The 18,274-nt window shown below is 33.4% G+C and overlaps 1 protein-coding gene across 7 annotated transcripts in view; it reads left to right on the forward strand.

Annotated features, from left to right (window-relative positions):
* EHBP1 (EH domain binding protein 1) overlaps nt 1–18,274 on the forward strand; it is a 370,142-nt gene that overhangs the window by 122,072 nt on the left and 229,796 nt on the right. For all 7 annotated transcript variants that reach the window (XM_063077688.1, XM_063077689.1, XM_063077690.1 and 4 more), the window contains exons 6-7: nt 13,032–13,213; nt 15,770–15,909. In XM_063077688.1, coding sequence (XP_062933758.1) covers nt 13,032–13,213; nt 15,770–15,909 — 322 coding nt within the window. The remainder of the gene's footprint in view (nt 1–13,031; nt 13,214–15,769; nt 15,910–18,274) is intronic.

The following is an 18,274-nucleotide window of genomic DNA, read 5'->3' on the forward strand; positions in this document are numbered from 1 at the left end:
TGGAGATAAAACATGGGTGACCACTAGGACCCAGGGCCCCTTTGAGTTTTTAAATCTTCGTCAATTACAGTTTAGCTTTTTCTACCCCAGCAGTGGTTCCAGTGGAGTTTTCTGCTCCAGTTCATTGTGATTCTCTGTATCTGCCTATTTCTCTAATTTGGGGGGCATTGGTTTGCCCTGTGAACTCATTTTTCTTATAGACTCAGAAGCATTATTGATTTTTCCAGTGTATCCAACTTTTTACTTATCAAGACAGTGTCAACTTTGAAGTTCTTTACATTTGAACTAGAAAGCAGAAGTCCCATTTCTTGTGTAATAAGAAAAAACAAGGTTTATAAATCATGAAAGAAAAGTCCAAAGCAAGAAAATAATAATATATCAGCAACAAAAATGGCAGACAAAGGCTAATATTTTCCTTAATTAAATAACTTTAGAAATCTTTTTTTAAAAAAGAGAGACTGAGATCCAAACAGATAAATGAATAAAGAGCATGACCAGTTTTACAAAAGAGAAAATACAGATGGATAATAAACATGAAAATATATTCAAGGTCATGAGTTATCAAAGAAATACAAAGCAAATCAGTGAGATAGAATTTTTCTTCTAACAATTTAGCAATGATTAAAAATACATAATAGGGCTGCTGTGGTTATGATGCATGAGACTAGCATTGTACACTGAAGTTTATAACTTGGTATACTTTCAACAATTTAGTGATATCTATAAAATCCTAAAAATGTTCAAATACTTTATACAAAATTATCACTTCTAAGAATCTGTTCTAAGAAAAAGTCAGAAATGCCAAAAATACTTTGAACATGAAGATGTTCACTGCAGCATCATGTCTAAGAGTGAGAGTTTTGAAGTGACTTACATGTTCAATAAAAGGGAATTGTTATGTAAATTTGTGGTGTAACCATATTACATAATGATATGCAATTTCTAAAATTTACGTTTACAAAGTTATATTCTCAAATTTAAAAAACATAAGATTTTGTAAATAATGTCAGCTATTTTAAAAAAATAAGAGAAGATATGTCAAATATATTAATGGTGGTTTCAGCTAGTTGGTAAAGTTTTGAGTAATTCTTTTTGGTATTTCTCTGTATATTTATAATTTTCTGTGGTGAATTATCTCATTTAATAAGAAAAATAGTATAGCATGAAAGTAAAGATGATCATCCTTATAGAATCATGGAATATGAAATCTAGGTTTATATGAGACTAGAGAAAGGGAGGCAAGACCAGAGGCTTTGGCAGGGTACTGCTCAGAGATGATGAGGCTTGAATTTAAGAAGAAGTGGCAGTGGAGATGGAAAGAACTCCAGATTTTGGAGAAATTTAGCAGTTAGAGCCAACTTGGTCTGGTGAATCCTGGGATTGAGAGGCTTGATGGACGATGGCACAGTTCACTGAGATGAGAAACTAAATGGAGAAACAGTTTAAGGGATGGAGATGTGTTCAGGTTGGCTATGTTGAGTTTGTGATGGAGTGAAGATGAACAGTGGGCACTAGCGTCCTTAGATCTGGAAGTCAGGAATGGGTTCTGTGTAGTTAGGAAGATTTGGGAGTCATGATCAGCACATACATTCAAGTTCTGGCCATGGAAGGCAAAATCTTTAGGTACCAGGTCTTATTTAAACTAACATATGATTATATTTCCTTAGAACATCTAATGGAAACTAATTTAAACATCTGCTAGTTGAGTTTCTTGTTTAAGGTTAAATAATTGCATAAAATAGTATGAGTAAACTTTTTGTTGTTTTCTTTAGGGTTCTAGGAGAAGGGGTTGATATAAACTGCCCTTTAGCAACTTTGTAGAAGACTTGACATTAGGGTCACTTAATTTTTTTTTTCCCCCCAATTTGGACAACCTACAATCCATCTAGACATGTGGCTTAAACACTTTAAGTGTTTTTTGTATTTTATGTATAGCTGACATAAAGTTTTATGTATATCTGACATGGAGTTTCTCTCTGAGAAGGCTGAGTTTTTTTTTTTAAAGGAAAGTTAGATTTTACTCTAAAATCAATATATTTATAGATGCTTATGAGTACATATCAAAACAGAGTTTTGATGTCAATTCTTCCTATTTTACTCTCTTCCCTGCAACCATCTAAGTTGGTTATTTTAGCTGATATGGTTTCTAATTAAGTCTTTGTGGTTGAGAGAGTTTCCTATGACATGTCTGCTTTAGCATTTAATTGCTTCATGGACTCCAAATTAAATTCCGTAATATTCCATTTTGGTCTGCTGATGAACCAAAGATCTTTTCTGCATGGCCTGAGAAATTTGGTGATTATAACAGCTGGAAAGACCAGCGTTACAATTTTGAGAAAAGTTACAGCTCTTTGACTTCCAGGCTGACTTTTTGTCATTTGAAAATAAAGTTTAAAGTGTTAACACAGTTAAATGAAAGAATGCCAGGCACACAATAGGTTATCAACAACTATTTGTAAAATAAATATAGCAAAATTGTTGGTCTTGATATTGTAGTGCACCAAATTATTTTGTTTCAGAAAGAGTGAAGTCTTGGAAGTTTTTAGGTTGAATTTGAATGAGAAGTACCAGGAAACATTTTATCACTCTGTTAGGTATGGTATAAGGTATTCTTGCATCGGGGTAACAGGCTGGAATAAGAAGCTTCTAAGGTCTCTTCCACCTCCACATTTTCTTATTTGATGATTGTGGTTCTTGCGTCAGTAGCGAAAATGGATATTTACACTAATAAGTGGGTATTATTTATGTTGTGAAATAATTCACATAATCATGAGATAGAGGGCAAGCTCTAATAACTGAGAGTTTTAATGCCAGCATTAATCTAGTCACATGTTCTTAGAATGCTGTTCAGAATTCTAGTTGCCTGTCATTTCATTTCTTGGTGCCCTGATTTGGTAGTACTCAGAGAGAACTTAAGGGTTCTGATGGACAAGGACATGAACAGAATCAGGCATCAGACTGTGAGACTCTAAAAGTATGTGTGCTTTGCCTGAGTGATTAATCACTTGCTTATGGTGATATTAAGGCATAGCATCTAAACAGAGAAGACAAGAACATAGCATAGTTGCATTGATGATCACAGGTCCACATCTAGAGAATTCTAATACAATAAATCTCAATCCTGATAAATCACTAAGTCTTACTAAATTAAATAACTTAGTTTAATGTGAGGCAGGTGGACTTTGTTGTGATAGTTGTTTATCAAAATCCTCAGTTCTGTTTTTATAAAATTCAAATGGAGAGATTTGCTTCTAACAATGTGACAGACTAGCTAACATGAATAACCCCTATTGGAAAACAGATAAAAACATAGGTAAACTATTTAAGAAATGATCTTTTTAAATGCACTCCTGAAATGACACTGATAAATCAAAAGAAGTAAAACAAGAGTAATAATTGAAAGCAGTAAGTCTGGAAGATAAATACTCATCATAGCTTTCCCACTGAGGGTTTCTACTGAACCCATGATTTACTGCTTCTGCCTCTGCGTAGAGATGCAGAAAAAGTCTAGCACCTTCCCATTCCCCCAAGGCAGAAGGTCTAATATCTAATACCTTGATGCATAAAGGTAAGACCTCAGAGTTGCAGCATAAACAATAAAAAACAATTGCCTTTTTTATTCTTAGCATTAATGGGTAGAGGTGATACCACCTTTGAAAATTTATAACTAGGAGCTAGCCCTCTCATAGGTTTCATTTAAGACAGTTCTTGATGTTGTAGTAAAATTATTAATTTTATTAAATTTCAACACTTGCATATTAGTCTTTTTAATATGTCCTGTGACAAAATAAGCAGTATGCATAAAGCATTTATGCTGTGTTGCAAAGAACAAAGTTATTCAAGAAAAAACACTTGTGGGATTATTTAAATTGTAAACTAAAGTAGCCAGTTTTTTCCCCCTGAATCACCCTTTTTACTTGAAAAAAGTGACTGACAGGCAAACTGTGGTTGTTCACCCTTGGGTATTTGGCAACATTTTCTTGAAACTGAAGAAAATGGGTCTGCTACTTAAAGACAAACAACTGAAATTATGTGTTGTCAATGGTAAAATTCAGGCTTCCAATTGAGAATTAGAATTTTGAAAGAATTGTACCCTCCACTTTGAGCTTGATAGTTTCTCAATGCTTAAAGATTTTTCTGATGGAATATGTGGTGGTATGCACAAATGTGATTTTATTTTTTTGGTATTGCATAATGAAATGTGTCAACATCTACATAATTGAGAGAATCAGTGTTTTCTGAATGACACAAGTATGATGTTTACAACGTCATGCATGGGTAAAAGATTCATTCAATATGCATAATGGAGCAATGGATTTTAATTTAACAGAGTTTAAAAAGTTTATTGATAATGTTTTCAGTTTCTGGATTACTGTTAACATTTAAGAAACTACTACTTGTCAAATTTTAGTATAATATCAAAGACGAAGACCTGAAATTATCTGAGAAGGTTATTAAAATACTTCTATCTTTTCTAACAATGTCTGTGTGAGGCTTGATTTTCTTCATATACTTTAACCAAAATAACATGTCACACAGATTGAATATGGGAATATGTTAAACCAGATATTAAAGAGATTTTAGAGAGACAAAGACATGGAAGAGATTTACAGAAATGTAATGCAGATACAGTCTTCTCATTAAATTGTTTTGTATAGAAAGTATAGTAATGTATCGCTTAACAGTGGAGATGCGTTCTGAGAATGTTGTGAGGTGATTTTGTTGTGTGCAAACATCATAAAGTGTACTTACACAAGCCTAGATGGTATAGCCTGCTACACACCTAGGCTATTTGGTATAGCCTATTGCTCCTACATGAGTAATGCTGTCAGGATGGCTATGACATCACTAGGTGATAGGAATTTTTCAGCTCCGTTATAATCTTATGGGACCACCATTGTATATGCAGTCCATCATTGACCAAAATGCCATTATGTGGTACATGACTGTTTATTCTTCATAAAACTGTTATGTTAACATATTAGTTAATTTTATTTTTAAATGAATTAAATATTTTCTAAAATTTTAATAGAGTGAACATTGATAGATACAGTCCATATAAGCAAAAGCTGTTTGGAGTTCTCAATTAAAGCATGTAAAATGGTCTTGAGGCAAAAACACTTCAGAATTGTTGGTCTACACTCTCCAAGTAAAAGCCAGTGATTATAAGATGGGATTAAATTTTTTTCTGGCTATATGCTGTTTACATCAGACAGTGCTAAAATAGGAGGAGGTTAAATGTCAGATGGAAGAAGAGAAGCCTGTGAAGAAGTCTGTGGCTTCTGGTTGGAGAGTAATTTGTGTATGAAGTCATGGATTTTCCTAGTTTCAGGTAGAGCTCCCTTCTCTCCTAACTCTCCTAATTCTATAATGTCTTTGGCATCTGGGTTCCCCACACAGTGCTTTTGCCATGTTTCCAAGGAGTTGTTACTACTGCTCACTGCTTTAACTCCCTTTACTCCCCAATCAACCAAATGAAAAAATTCCTGTTTTGCCTCATTCCTCCCTCCTTCCATGCAGGGTGCCTTCTACCTGTTAGTGTCCTATCTAGCTTGAAGAAACCTCTGCCCAGCTCCACAAATGGAAATAGATTGTACAGTTCTTGTTACTAAATTACATGTTCTTCTGCTTTTAGGAAACCTTACATCTCCTTTTCTTCTGTTTATGAGAGGTACATGTTTATGAGAGGTACCTTAAAGGAATGTGAAAAAAATCTTGAATATAAACTAATGATGTAAAGGTAATTCAAGTTTGATTTGATTATAAGTCATAGAATTACAGTTCATTCATTAACTCAACAAATATTTATTGCAAAATGGCTATGTGCTGTGCTTCTTGAGTTAGGATACAGTGTTAAACAAAACAGACAAAAATTTCTGCCCTCCGTGAACTTAGTATTTGCATGTTTGATAGTATAAGCTATGGAGGGAAAAAAAAGAAGGGGAATATGAAATGTGTTTTTTGGGAGAGTGGTTGAAATTTTAGGTAGAGTGCTTTAAGAGAAAGCCTCTCTGGGAATGTGAGTTTTTTGTGAAAAGACTTGAAAGAAGTGGGAGAGCTAGCTATATAATATCTATGAGAAGAACATTCCTGGTAAGGGAAATAGCAAGTGTAAAAGCTCTAAGGGAGACGCTTACCTGGTGTATTGGAGAGTGGGAACAGAAAAAATAAGAGGGAAAAATAGCATAGGTGATAAGGTCAGAGAGCAAAGTCAGGGAAGCCTAAACAGATGTGGCCTATTGATGCTACTAAGGGCTTTGGCTTTTACTCTGGGGAATTGACTCTTAAATGTGAAAAGCAGAGGTTTTGAAGGCAGTATGGGAGAGTAGTCTTATGATGTCAGGGTTAGGAAGATTTTCTCAAAATGTAAAAGCACAAACCATATAGGAAACAGTTGAATTTACATTAAAACTAAGTAATTGGGTTCATTTAAAAGATTCAATAGAGAAAGAAAATACAAGCCAAAAACTGGAAGAAGATATTTGCAACACATATAAGTGACAATGGATTTAGTACTAGAACACATATCTATAATTAATATGAGCCGATAATCAAAAAGTAAACAGCACAGTGGAAAAAATATACAAAAGATTTTAGAGGAGGAAACACATGGCCAATAAACTATGAAAGAATAATCAGTGTCGTTAGGGAAGTGCAATTAAGACCTTAATGAGATAATATTTAATAATCTCAGATTGATCAAAAACACCAAGCATTGGTAAGAATGTGGAAAACTGGAAACTCGTAGGGAGTATAAATTAATACAGCCACTTTGGAAAACAGTCTGACATTTTCTGGTATAGTTGAACATGTACATAGCCTAAGACCTAGCTATTCTCATCCTAGAAATATGTCTTAGATTTATTATTGCACATGTATGCCAAGATATAGGTGTAGAAATATTTATAGCAGTTTTGTTAATCATTCCAAATAAATTTTAAAAAAAACCCTGCAAATAACCCACATGTCCGTCAACATTTAAATTGTAGAATTTCATGTAATGGAATATTATAAGTAATGGAATTTAATGAATCACAGCTGTACATATCAGCATAGATGAATATAAAAAACATGATGTTCGGGCCGGCCCCGTGGCTCACTCTGGAGGGTGCAGCGCTGGGAGCGCAGCGTTGCTCCGGCCGCGTGTTCGGATCCTATATAGGGATGGCCGGTGCGCTCACTGGCTGAGCGCGGTGCGGGCGACGCCCAAGCCAAGGGTTGCGGTCCCCTTACCGGTCACAAAAAAAGGACAAAAACAAAACAAAACAAAAAAACCCCATGATGTTCAACATAAGAAACAAGTTACAAGATGCTAATGTTATTTTATTACATAAAGTTTAAAAACATGCAAAACCAGGCAATAGTCATTCTTTTTTTCACTTTTTTATTGTGGTAAAATATATATATCACAATATATATAACATAAAAATTTCCATCTTAAAAGTTTTTAAGTGCACAATTCAGTGGCATTAAGAGCATTCACAATGTTGTATAATCATCACCACTGTCTTGTTTCCAGAACTTTTTCATTAATCCAATTAGAAACTCCACTAAACAATAGCTCCTCATTCTTGCCTCCCCTAACACCTGGTAACCTCTATTCTACCTTCTGTCTCTATAAATTTGCCTATTCTTCATATAAGTAGAATCATACAATATTTGTACTTTTGTGTTTGGCTGATTTCACTTAGCATAATGCCTTCAAGGTTCAGTTATGATGTAGCATGTGTCAGAATTTCATTCCTTTTTAAGGCTGAATAATATTGTGTGTGTGTGTATACACACCACATTTTAAAAATCTATTCGTCAGCAATATATTCTTTAGAGATGCATACATAGTTGGTAATATATTTGAAAAAGTGAAGGGAAGGAGAGGAGTACACAAAATTCTTAGGGAGGATAAATTAACCAGCCACTTTGGAAAACAATTTGACATTTTCTGGTACTGGTCACCTCTGGAGGAAGGAATGGGAGGGAATGCAGTTTGGAAGTGGACATGCAGCTTTTAACGTACTGGTAAAGTTCTATTTCTTAAGCTGGGTGGTAAGTATAGGATATTCATTTTATTATTCATTAAGTAGTGCTTTTTTATATACTTTAGTATATGTGATATATTCCTTAATTTTTTAAAAAATTCAAATGCCATTAGTTTAATTTTCAGGTGTTGTAAGAGACCCAATAATAAAAGTATTGGTACATGACAGAATCTTTTAGAACATTCTATGTAATAAAGCTCCGAAAAATTGTAAATAATTCTGGCCCCACCCCACCGTACCCCCACAGTTCTCTTACATGGTAATGAGTTAAATTTCTAGCATGTATCTCTTTTAATAGAAAGTCAAATATTTTAATAGGAAAGGCATTATATTAATTTTACTCACCTTAGGGTCCATAATAAATAGCATACAGTGAACTATTCTTTAAGAAAATCCTTGCTTGAGTAATTTGGAGAAGAAATATCCTCTCTACCTTTTTATAATAAGAACTAAACAGTACTGCATTTAACTACATTGCTTGCTACCATTATGTTATATACCATGTTGTTAGTTTTAGGGGAAGAAAAGTGGCAAGATTAGCAATGTGCTTTTTTTCTAAAATCTACAGTGTTTAAAAACACCTATAATGAGGCAAGTCTCATTAGAATGTATTTATTCATTTTATGATCAGTTCATTACTTATTAGAAACATTATTATCTTTTCCCTTTTATGCTCATGTACAGAGAAAATGTTTATTGACCTATTGTTTGCACTGTTACTACCTGAATAGCAATGAGAGTACATTGAGGTGGAGAATTCATTTTAGGTTTGGCAGGAATATAGGGGGTCCATGCACGAATTTTAATAATGTAGCTACATTACTTTAAACACCCTGCAGTGAATTGTGCATTTATCTATTTTCCTCATTTTAAGATTGGTGATCATTGATGGACTATTTATAATAGTACTGTAATAAAACAGTAAAACATAAAAGTTAATAAATACTATTTATTGAGCACAAACTATATGCTAGATATTTTCATATTATTTCAAGAATTTCTCTAGGACATATTGCTAGGATGGAAATTGCTGAGTTGTAAGGTATGCATGTATTCAACTTTACAAAGTAATGTCAAATTGTTTTCCAAAGTGGGTGTATTCAATTGAAACTCTCCCGCAGTGTAAGAGAGTTTGCATTGTTCCACATTCTTTATCAACACTTGGTATTGTTCAACTTTTAAAAATATTTGCCAGTCTGAGAATGTGAAACGAGAAATCTGCCAAAGATTAACCAGTGAATAAGTTTTGGTGTTATATTCTAACCCAGGTTTATCTGATTCCAACTATACTAGGCTCGATTTCAAAGAAATGGAAATATATAGTTATGAAACATGAGTGAGATTTTTAAATTAAAATAATTTGATGTAAGAACGTTCTTAGGGGTAGTATTTCTGAAAAAGTGAATTTTAGATTAACTGGGTCAGAATCATCTGATAATAATGGTGTGCTTGTGTGGAGTTGGGGGTATTACTTGTTAGAAATCAGCAGATTCCTGGGTCTATCTCTGGGCCTATTAGAGATGGATTTCTAGGGGTAGGATCCAGGCATCTGCATTTTTAAAAAGCTCTCCTGGTTTGGTTTGGTTTTCTTTTTTGGCGGGGTGGGGGGGGGGTGGTTAATAAACACTAAAACTTAAGAAACTCTGCTTTAGGGATTTTGAACTAATTCCCCAAATACAGTCATCCCTCAGTATTCCTTGGGGACTGGTTCCAGGACCTTCTGAAAATACTAAAATCCACAGATGCTCAAGTCTCTGATATATAATGGCATAGTATATGCATATAACCTACACATATTCCCTGTACTTTAAATCATCTCTAGATTACTTATAATACCTAATACAATGCAAATGCTATGTAAATAGTTGTTATACTATATTGTTTAGGGATGAATGATAAGGGAAAATCTGTACATGTTCAGTACATACAGTTTTTTTCCCCAAATGTATTATTGATCCGTGGTTGGTTGAATCCATTGATGCAAAACCCAGTGATACAGAGGGCCAGCTGTACTGCCAGATTCATATATAAACATTGGCCCAGAGTCACAAATTTAGACTTACATATAGGTTAATGCTCACTTTTTATTGACTCTTATCATCAAACTTCTATTGTCCAGGAATTCCTCTTACATTTTTTCTCTCATTCTTGTTCTCTCTTGTCCAAACTGCATGTGATCTGAAGTAGCATTAGGACTCTGGCAACAATAATTTTCTCTAGACTCTCTTTGGCTAACCCCTATCCTTTTAAAAAGGACTATAGGATGCAAAAGACCTATGAATTTTTGTCAGTGTAATCAGTTATTTCAGATCTCTTTATAGAACTGATGACAGCAGTTATGTCAGTCTGGAGTGAGTAAAGATTTAGACTCTGGTTATAAAGAGTGAAAATTCATGGATCTGGAGTTAGAGCTGCTAAAGATCTCCATGTATTTTTCATTACTGTTCTTAAAATGTATTTTCTGAGATAGCTAATTTTAAGGACAAAACAGTGTCTGAGCTAGGTGAAGAGTTACTAGATCCCCTTTCCCAACAGTGAACGATTATGTCAAGGACACAGACAGTAGTGAGGTCCTGTGTTAATTAATATTAGAAATGGATGATATAGACTCAAAGGAGCTCTATTCTGCTCACCTGCTTAGATCAGGGATGTTTTCATTGTTGCTGAGCAAGTAATTGCTTAAGTGGTGTAGCTAATTGTGTTTAGAATTTAGTAGCTTTTATTACCTATTCTTTCGAAGACACTGATTTACCAGATACTTAAAACTTTCTTTTGCCATAAATCTGAGTTCAGCAGAAAAACTTCTATATAATTTTATTCTAAAAGATGATGAGAGAATGTTAATTATCAAAGATTTTTTCCCCATGGGCCGGCCCTTGGCGCACTCGGGAGAGTGCGGTGCTTGGGAGCGCAGTGGTGCTCCCGCCGCGGGTTCGGATCCTATATAGGAATGGCTGGTGCGCTCACTGGCTGAGCACGGTGTGGGCGACACCAAGCCAAGGGTTGTGATCCCCTTACCGGTCACAAAAAGAGACCAAAAAAAAAAAAAAAAGATTTTTTTCCCCCAAATATATTATTGATTTTTTGATCATTAACCATCCTTAAACTGAGCTTTCAAAATTACGTTTATTTCCAAGTTATCTTAATTTTTATTGATTATTTGGTTACAAAATTAAATAATTACATTCAGGGATTAGTGTCATATTTTATGAAACAGATTTGTTTAACAAAAACTGAAAATATGTAACGGTTTGTATGTCATGCTTTCAAAACAGGCTTTAAATCCTATATTATATGTAGAAGTTGTTAGCTATTCTAAAGGTACAGTAAGAGATTATTGTTCATATCAGTGTAATAAATTGATACTCCCTGATCATACTTTTCATTTTGCACATTGTCAGAACCTTGGACTGTAATCTTATTCTTTGATTGACAGTAGCGACCAGGGAAAGAACACTTGTATTGTTTGGGATAGTCACATCTGTTCAACTTGATTCAGTTGAGGGTATTTGCATATTCTTAAGTATTTCTTCTGAGAGGGCTTAAATCCTTCTCAAGTGCTTGATGCAATTTTGAAATTCATTCATAAGGTATCTACATGCACTAATAGTTCTGTATAATATTGCTGTGCATAATCTGACAGATAAGACGACATTTTAAAACAAGGTATTCTTTAGGGACTCTACATTACATTTTTACTTATTCTGCTGGGCAGAAATGTCAGGTTTTTGAAAAACCCTGTTTTAATGTTATGATTAAATTAGTGTATCCTTATTTTTGGCAAATTCGTCAATCATAAGACAAAGATTTATTAAATAAGAATTCAAATGTATTAATAGTAGCTTTTCCTACCTGGGCTGGAAAATTGAGTAATTTTATAAAAAATAATTGTAGAACTTGATGGGTTTCTGTTTAGCCTCCTTATTTTGTAGGGAAGGTTAACTGAGGCTCACATATTCTGATTTGTTCAAGGTCACACAGCTTGGAAATAAAGCCTTAAATTTTGGTCTCAACTCTCAGATCAGTAAACTGTAAGGAACAATGGTATATGCCCTCTGATTTATGTTATTTACAAATTATCTTACATCTGAAATTTTCCCCCTGTCATTACATAACATAGTCAGGGAGTATGTCTTAATCACCATATCTCTCCAAAATTTATACAATGTCTTATACATAGTTAATGCATGGTCATTATTTTACTGTCCTACTTTCATGATCTGAATTATTGAAATGATAACTATGAAACATGGTAGCTTATTAACATAATGTTAAATAGCTTTGATAGCAAATAGGTGTCATTTTGTGTTCCATTTCTGATGAATTGGCAATAATTGTTGAGAAAAATATTGAGGTCTGCTGGGGCCAGTTAATAGTGTTGCCATGGGCTCATAGGATCAGGAAAACCAGCCATTCCATCCATAATATATGCGATCTTAGGGAAGGGAGAGAGAACTACGGACTGGATTAATCAGAAAAGGTCCTGAGAAGAAATAAGGCTCAAATTATAGGATGGATAGAATTCAGATGCTGTAGGCAAAAAAAGAGCGGAGTGCCACCTAGGCTGAGAGTTCTATAAAAAATTATAGGTGTTTAGAAAGGAGAAATATCATTAGGTTACATTAAATACAATGAAAGAATGGAAAACAATTGTTGAGTACCTGATGCCTCGTTCTGTGCTGTATCTTATCACAGAACACTAGAGAATACCGGCCAGCTGCTAAAAAAAAAAAAGAAACCCTGAAGATTTTCTGTCCTAGTTTTCTTCCTTTCTTTTATTTTCCTGAGGTATTTAGGGTTGTTCTACTCTTCTATTGTTTCTGCCTGTGCCCCCTCTTTCTAATTTAATATCTGCCTTACTTAAAGATATAAATGCTATGATGTAATCTCATCACAGTTTTATTTGTGTTATAGAAATTCATTGGGGAAGGAAGTTCCCAATTGTTATTTGACTTTATTATTAAAATAATAAATTTAAAATATTTTATCTTTTAGGAATCCCCTTCTGGTCGAAGGAAAGCTCTTGCTACTAGCAGCATTAATATGAAACAGTATGCAAGCCCTATGCCAACCCAGACTGATGTCAAGTTAAAATTTAAGCCATTGTCTAAAAAAGTTGTGTCTGCCACTCTCCAGTTTTCATTATCTTGCATTTTCCTTCGGGAAGGAAAAGCCACGTAAGTTTCTTTTAAACAAATTACTTCACACTGTGTTTCAAAACACCATAGGTAAATAGCTTTTGACTCAGTAGGCTGGCAACTGGTTGAACATCCTGCAGCATACCAATCATTCTTGCCATTCCTTGGTTCAGAGGCTGAGTTAAAGGAACTCCTTGTTATTTATGAATAGTCTCTTTTGACACCAGAGATTAAAAATAATGTAAAAGTGATTACAGCTGGTTAGTTTTTAATTGTATTCTATAGGGTATCATAAGTATTTGTTTTATGTTTCACTGTCTTCAGTGCATTAATCTGTACTGTGACGTGCAGATACTTTAGTAGTAGAGCTGTTAAATGCAAATGAGTCGTGAAAGGAAGCCAAAATACAAAGTTTAGGATGAGAGAACTAAGGGAACTTTTGCCAGTTCATATTCCTTGGCTCAGCCTTGCAAAAACTGTATAGGAAGGTACAGTTAGATAAGCAGTTTACTGTGATCATTATCCCTTTCAAAAATCACTTCAGCAGTGAATAAGTATTGCACAAAGATTTTGACTCAGTTCTAGTCTCTTAAAAGAGTGGAATTCTAAATGGATAAAATCAGGTGACCATACCTACAGGAGGGGGTAAAAAAGGAACATTCACCCTGTTATTACATTCAATTAAGTCAGGGGAAAGTGCATGTTACGGTATAGTGAAAGAATTAGTACCTAATTGGAGTGGAAGATGAAGGGATAGGAGAAGTGGAAATTCTATGCCTAGGCTTAAAAGGAGAGGGGCAGAAGGCAGTTTATGAACATTTCAATCCAGTCTGAATCACAGTTCTGAACGTACACATATTTGACCAACTGGAATGTGGTTACTATAATTGGCCATGTCTACTTGACTGATTAGACTGGATTCTGTGCGTCAGTCAAAATGAGGTGTTTGGCACTCATCTACATGGCAACAAATGACTTCATTGATAATAGTAAGCCTTCTCCCTGGGAAGTTAGAGTGTGTTAGGAGACAGTGCAGAATGGAAGCATTGTAGTCTTTCATCTCAGGACCTTAAATTGTAGACTTTAAATACTGAGAAATTAAAAATAAAAATCTTATCCTGAAGATTAAGCCAAAATGAAAGGAAAGGAAATACAGAAAGGAGAGAGAAAACAAATTCAGAGAAGATCCTTTGAGAGTGGACTTCCTTCCCCTGGGCAGAAGCAGTAAGTGCATCAGCACCATTCACAGGAATCTGGGTGAGGGGAAATTTATCCAAACCAAATGCCTCAATTTGAATTGAACAGGAATTCTCTTAGAATATCCTAAACTTCTTCTCTACGTCCTTCTTCCTTGCTTCTTTATCTTCCTCAAAGAAAATTGTTCAGGGTTAAAATATGAAGGAATTAAAGTTGTAAAATTAAGCAAGTTAACATTTTAAGAATGTTATTATATTTTTAAATTACCTCTCATTGATAAGTGATTAATTTGTGAGGCATTAATATAAGGTAATACACAACTTTTTTTGTTCATGTATATTACTAAATTTATTTAAAAAGAGGGAAATGATTTTGTTAACTTTAAACTTATATGAGATAAAATGGAAAGAATTTAAAAAACCCAGTTTATTCTATAAAGTCATACCATATATAGAAGATAAGTGAATATTAACAAGCATTACTTTACAAAGAAACAGTATTTTAATTTGGCTTTCTGAATTTTGGGGAAGTCTACCGAATTGAAAATTAATTTGTATGTAACATGTTAGAAATATGCTTCATTTACTGTAGTTTATTTGAAATTTAATAATTTCAGTAATTGGAAAATATAGATTAGGAAATCTTAAATGATTTGACTTTTCAGGTATTTAATGTAAACTTTATAAGTTTATATTTAAAATACTTCAAGATAAAAAGTATTTATATTTTGTCAAATATGGAATATTTAACTTATAATCAGCCCAGGCCATTTTTCATCTTGTAATTCTTAAAACAGACTTTGTTTTTAAGGTGCTTTTCTTATTATGGTAGTTCTTAATTTTAGGTTGGGGGTATGTTATGGCCCCTTTCAAAAACAATGCATATTTAAGCAAGATTGATTTGATTTACAGGGGCTTACCACTTTCTTTCCCTCCTACTTAAGAACTCAAAAGAGTTCTTGGACTTAAACGAAGAATTCCTGTTCCAAATCCTTTTGAAAGCTTGACTATTTAAAAGTCTAGATCTTATCTAATTATCAAACTGTCCTACTGTTCTGTGAATCAAGTTTTTTTTCCCCCAGACTTTATGCTCACGAGACCATACATTAATTCCATGAAGAAGTTTTTAGTCTTCCGTAGATCTTCAGTATAGAATTAAACTAACTCCTAACCAGTTAGTTTTTAATCCTGTTTGCTTTTCACCAATTAAACATGCTGTTTAAAAAGATGAATATGAGTATTTAGATTTTTCAGTATTCTTGTATAACTGTTTAAAAAGACTTTTTGACGTATCTTATAGAAAGAAGAAATATATTAATATTATTTTCTTAAGAAATGATCATTTTTCAAGCAATGTCTCTTAATCAACTGTGTATTATATTTTGAACCATTGATGTAGGGATGAAGACATGCAAAGTTTGGCTAGTTTGATGAGTATGAAGCAGGCTGACATTGGCAATTTAGATGACTTTGAAGAAGATAATGAAGATGATGATGAGAACCGAGTGGACCAAGAGGAAAAGGCAGCAAAAATTACAGGTTGGTTTTATTAGTATTAAACTGAAAGTTTATCTTTTTTCAGAGTTGAAAAATTCATTCTCGTTTCCCAGGAAAAAAGCAATTCCACTAATAAGAAATTTTTCCTCCTTAAGCCTTTCTAATACAATACTATGAGAACTTTACATGCTGATTATAACTTAACACAGTTTAGCAGTTTAAGATCAAGTCCAAGGTTATAGTATAAAACAACCTAAATATGCGTGTACTTTTTTGTCAAAGTATTGATGAAACCTGCGTAAGTAAAGATTTACCTTAAAAGGATGACTGGACAAAATAAAGACATGCATTGGCCAGCTTCTCTGAGCTCAGGTTCATTTAGTCACATGAATTATTATGTGGATATTCTGTGTGTTGAATTAGTATATATCTTATGTTTCCTTGTATCTAGAAGTTTCCATGCAGCTATCCCTTCTAGCTGGTTTGATCAAACTACTGAGAAGTTAAGTAGTTAGAACATCTTCATATTAATTGGGCAACAAATATTTATTGATGGTGTGGCTATCACACTTAAGGAATTGATGTTATACTTTTATTATTGGAGTGAAAATCAAGCATTTATATATTCCTTTCAGTTAATTAATTGCTCTAAATTTCTGGATTGATGTCCTTTGACTTCTATCATGTTTTCGGCTCTTGGTGATTTTTCCAAATTCATTGGGCACTTTGGCCTTCATCCTTGGCTCTGCCTCAGCTCCTGCTATCTTATGGGGAATTTTCATTGACCACATGGATCACCTGTTTAACTAACTCCTAGAAGTTCCTTGACTCTCTCAACTCCAGTGACCTTCACTTCCATTCCATTGCTAGAAATCTATCATAAGGAACTGTTCAGACTTGAGTGCAAAGATAGATTTTTTTTTTGTCATGTGTAAATTTTATAAATTATTATTTTCTAATTTGTGATTGAGTTTTGATTTCTTATTAGACCCAAAGGTGTTTGAGAGAGTGTGCTTTACCATGTTTTGTTTATTTATTTATTTCTAGTTTGCTTACTTCTTGTTTAATTTCATTCAAATAAATTTCAAAAGTCTCTTGAATATCAGTTTTTAATAACATTTTATTGAGTTTTTTTACTTTGTAGTCTGAGTATATGATGTATTTTTGTAAATTTTCCATAAATATCGTCTTACATGCATATTCTATTTGTTGGATTTAGCATTAGACCAAACTTTTCATTTATATAATTAAATTATTTATATTCTTATTCTTTTTGTATAGTTTATCTATTAAAGACAGAATTTCAGTGCTAAATTATTTAGTCCATAAAAGTTTATTCTCTTATAGCTTCACTGTAATTTTTTTTTTTTTTTTTGGCTGGTTGGTTTGGGAATCCGAACTCATGACCTTGGTGTTAGAAGGCTGGTCTAACCAGCTAAGCCTAGCTGCATTGTAATTTTGTATCAGTTTGCCCCATTTAATGTCTCTTGCCTTGAAATGTTGCCTGATGTTGACATTTGAAACCCATGCTTTCTTTGTATTTTCTTGGCCTGTTTTCACTTTATTTGTAACCTATTTGTGTTATTTTAAGTATTTCTCTTATAAAGACCATTTGGTTAATCTAACTTTATCTTTCTCTTTGATGGTTATATTTCTTGATAACTGACATACTTAATTTCACTTATGTTACTTTATACTTTTATTTTGGGGCATTCTTATTTTTTCCCACCTATCTTGTACATTTTGCCATTCTCAGAATTTCTGTACTTAAACATTTTTTATTAGAGTAATTTGGAAATTAGATATCCTATTTTTATTTTAGAATAGTATTTTCTAAAATAAATAAAGTGGATAAACCAGATAGAGAAACAAATGAACCTATATTTCTCTACTAACATTGAAAATAAAACAATTTGTTGACTCTCCTCTTATGAGAGATACAATATGACTGTCTTCTTCCCTTTATTCAAACCTTTTCCACCAACCTCTCTTATTATTATATTATTATATTATTATATTTATTTCAATAACATTTTTTTTCCCAATAATACTGACATTTGCATTATGTTTCGTAATGACGCCAGCAACAATTATACAATACTTTTACAAATGTCACATCTTTTTTGGCAGTTGGCTGGTACAGGGATTTGAACCCTTGAACTTTGCGTTATCAGTACCATGCTCTTACCAACTAAGCTAACCAGCTGTTCTTAAAAATGCTATATCTTTCCCATCTTTGAGTTTTTTGGTTTTTTTTAAATCTTTGAGTTTTGATTATTTAGCTAACAAGTATTTCCAGAAGGATAAGAGGGTGTCCTTTCCCTCCTACCGCCAATGATTTTCTACCTTATTTTTGTTCACTCAAGTGGCTACAGCAAAATACCTTAGACTAGGTAATTTATAAACA

This window comes from Cynocephalus volans, chromosome 14 (genome assembly GCF_027409185.1).
Source record: "Cynocephalus volans isolate mCynVol1 chromosome 14, mCynVol1.pri, whole genome shotgun sequence".
NCBI lineage: Eukaryota > Metazoa > Chordata > Mammalia > Dermoptera > Cynocephalidae > Cynocephalus > Cynocephalus volans.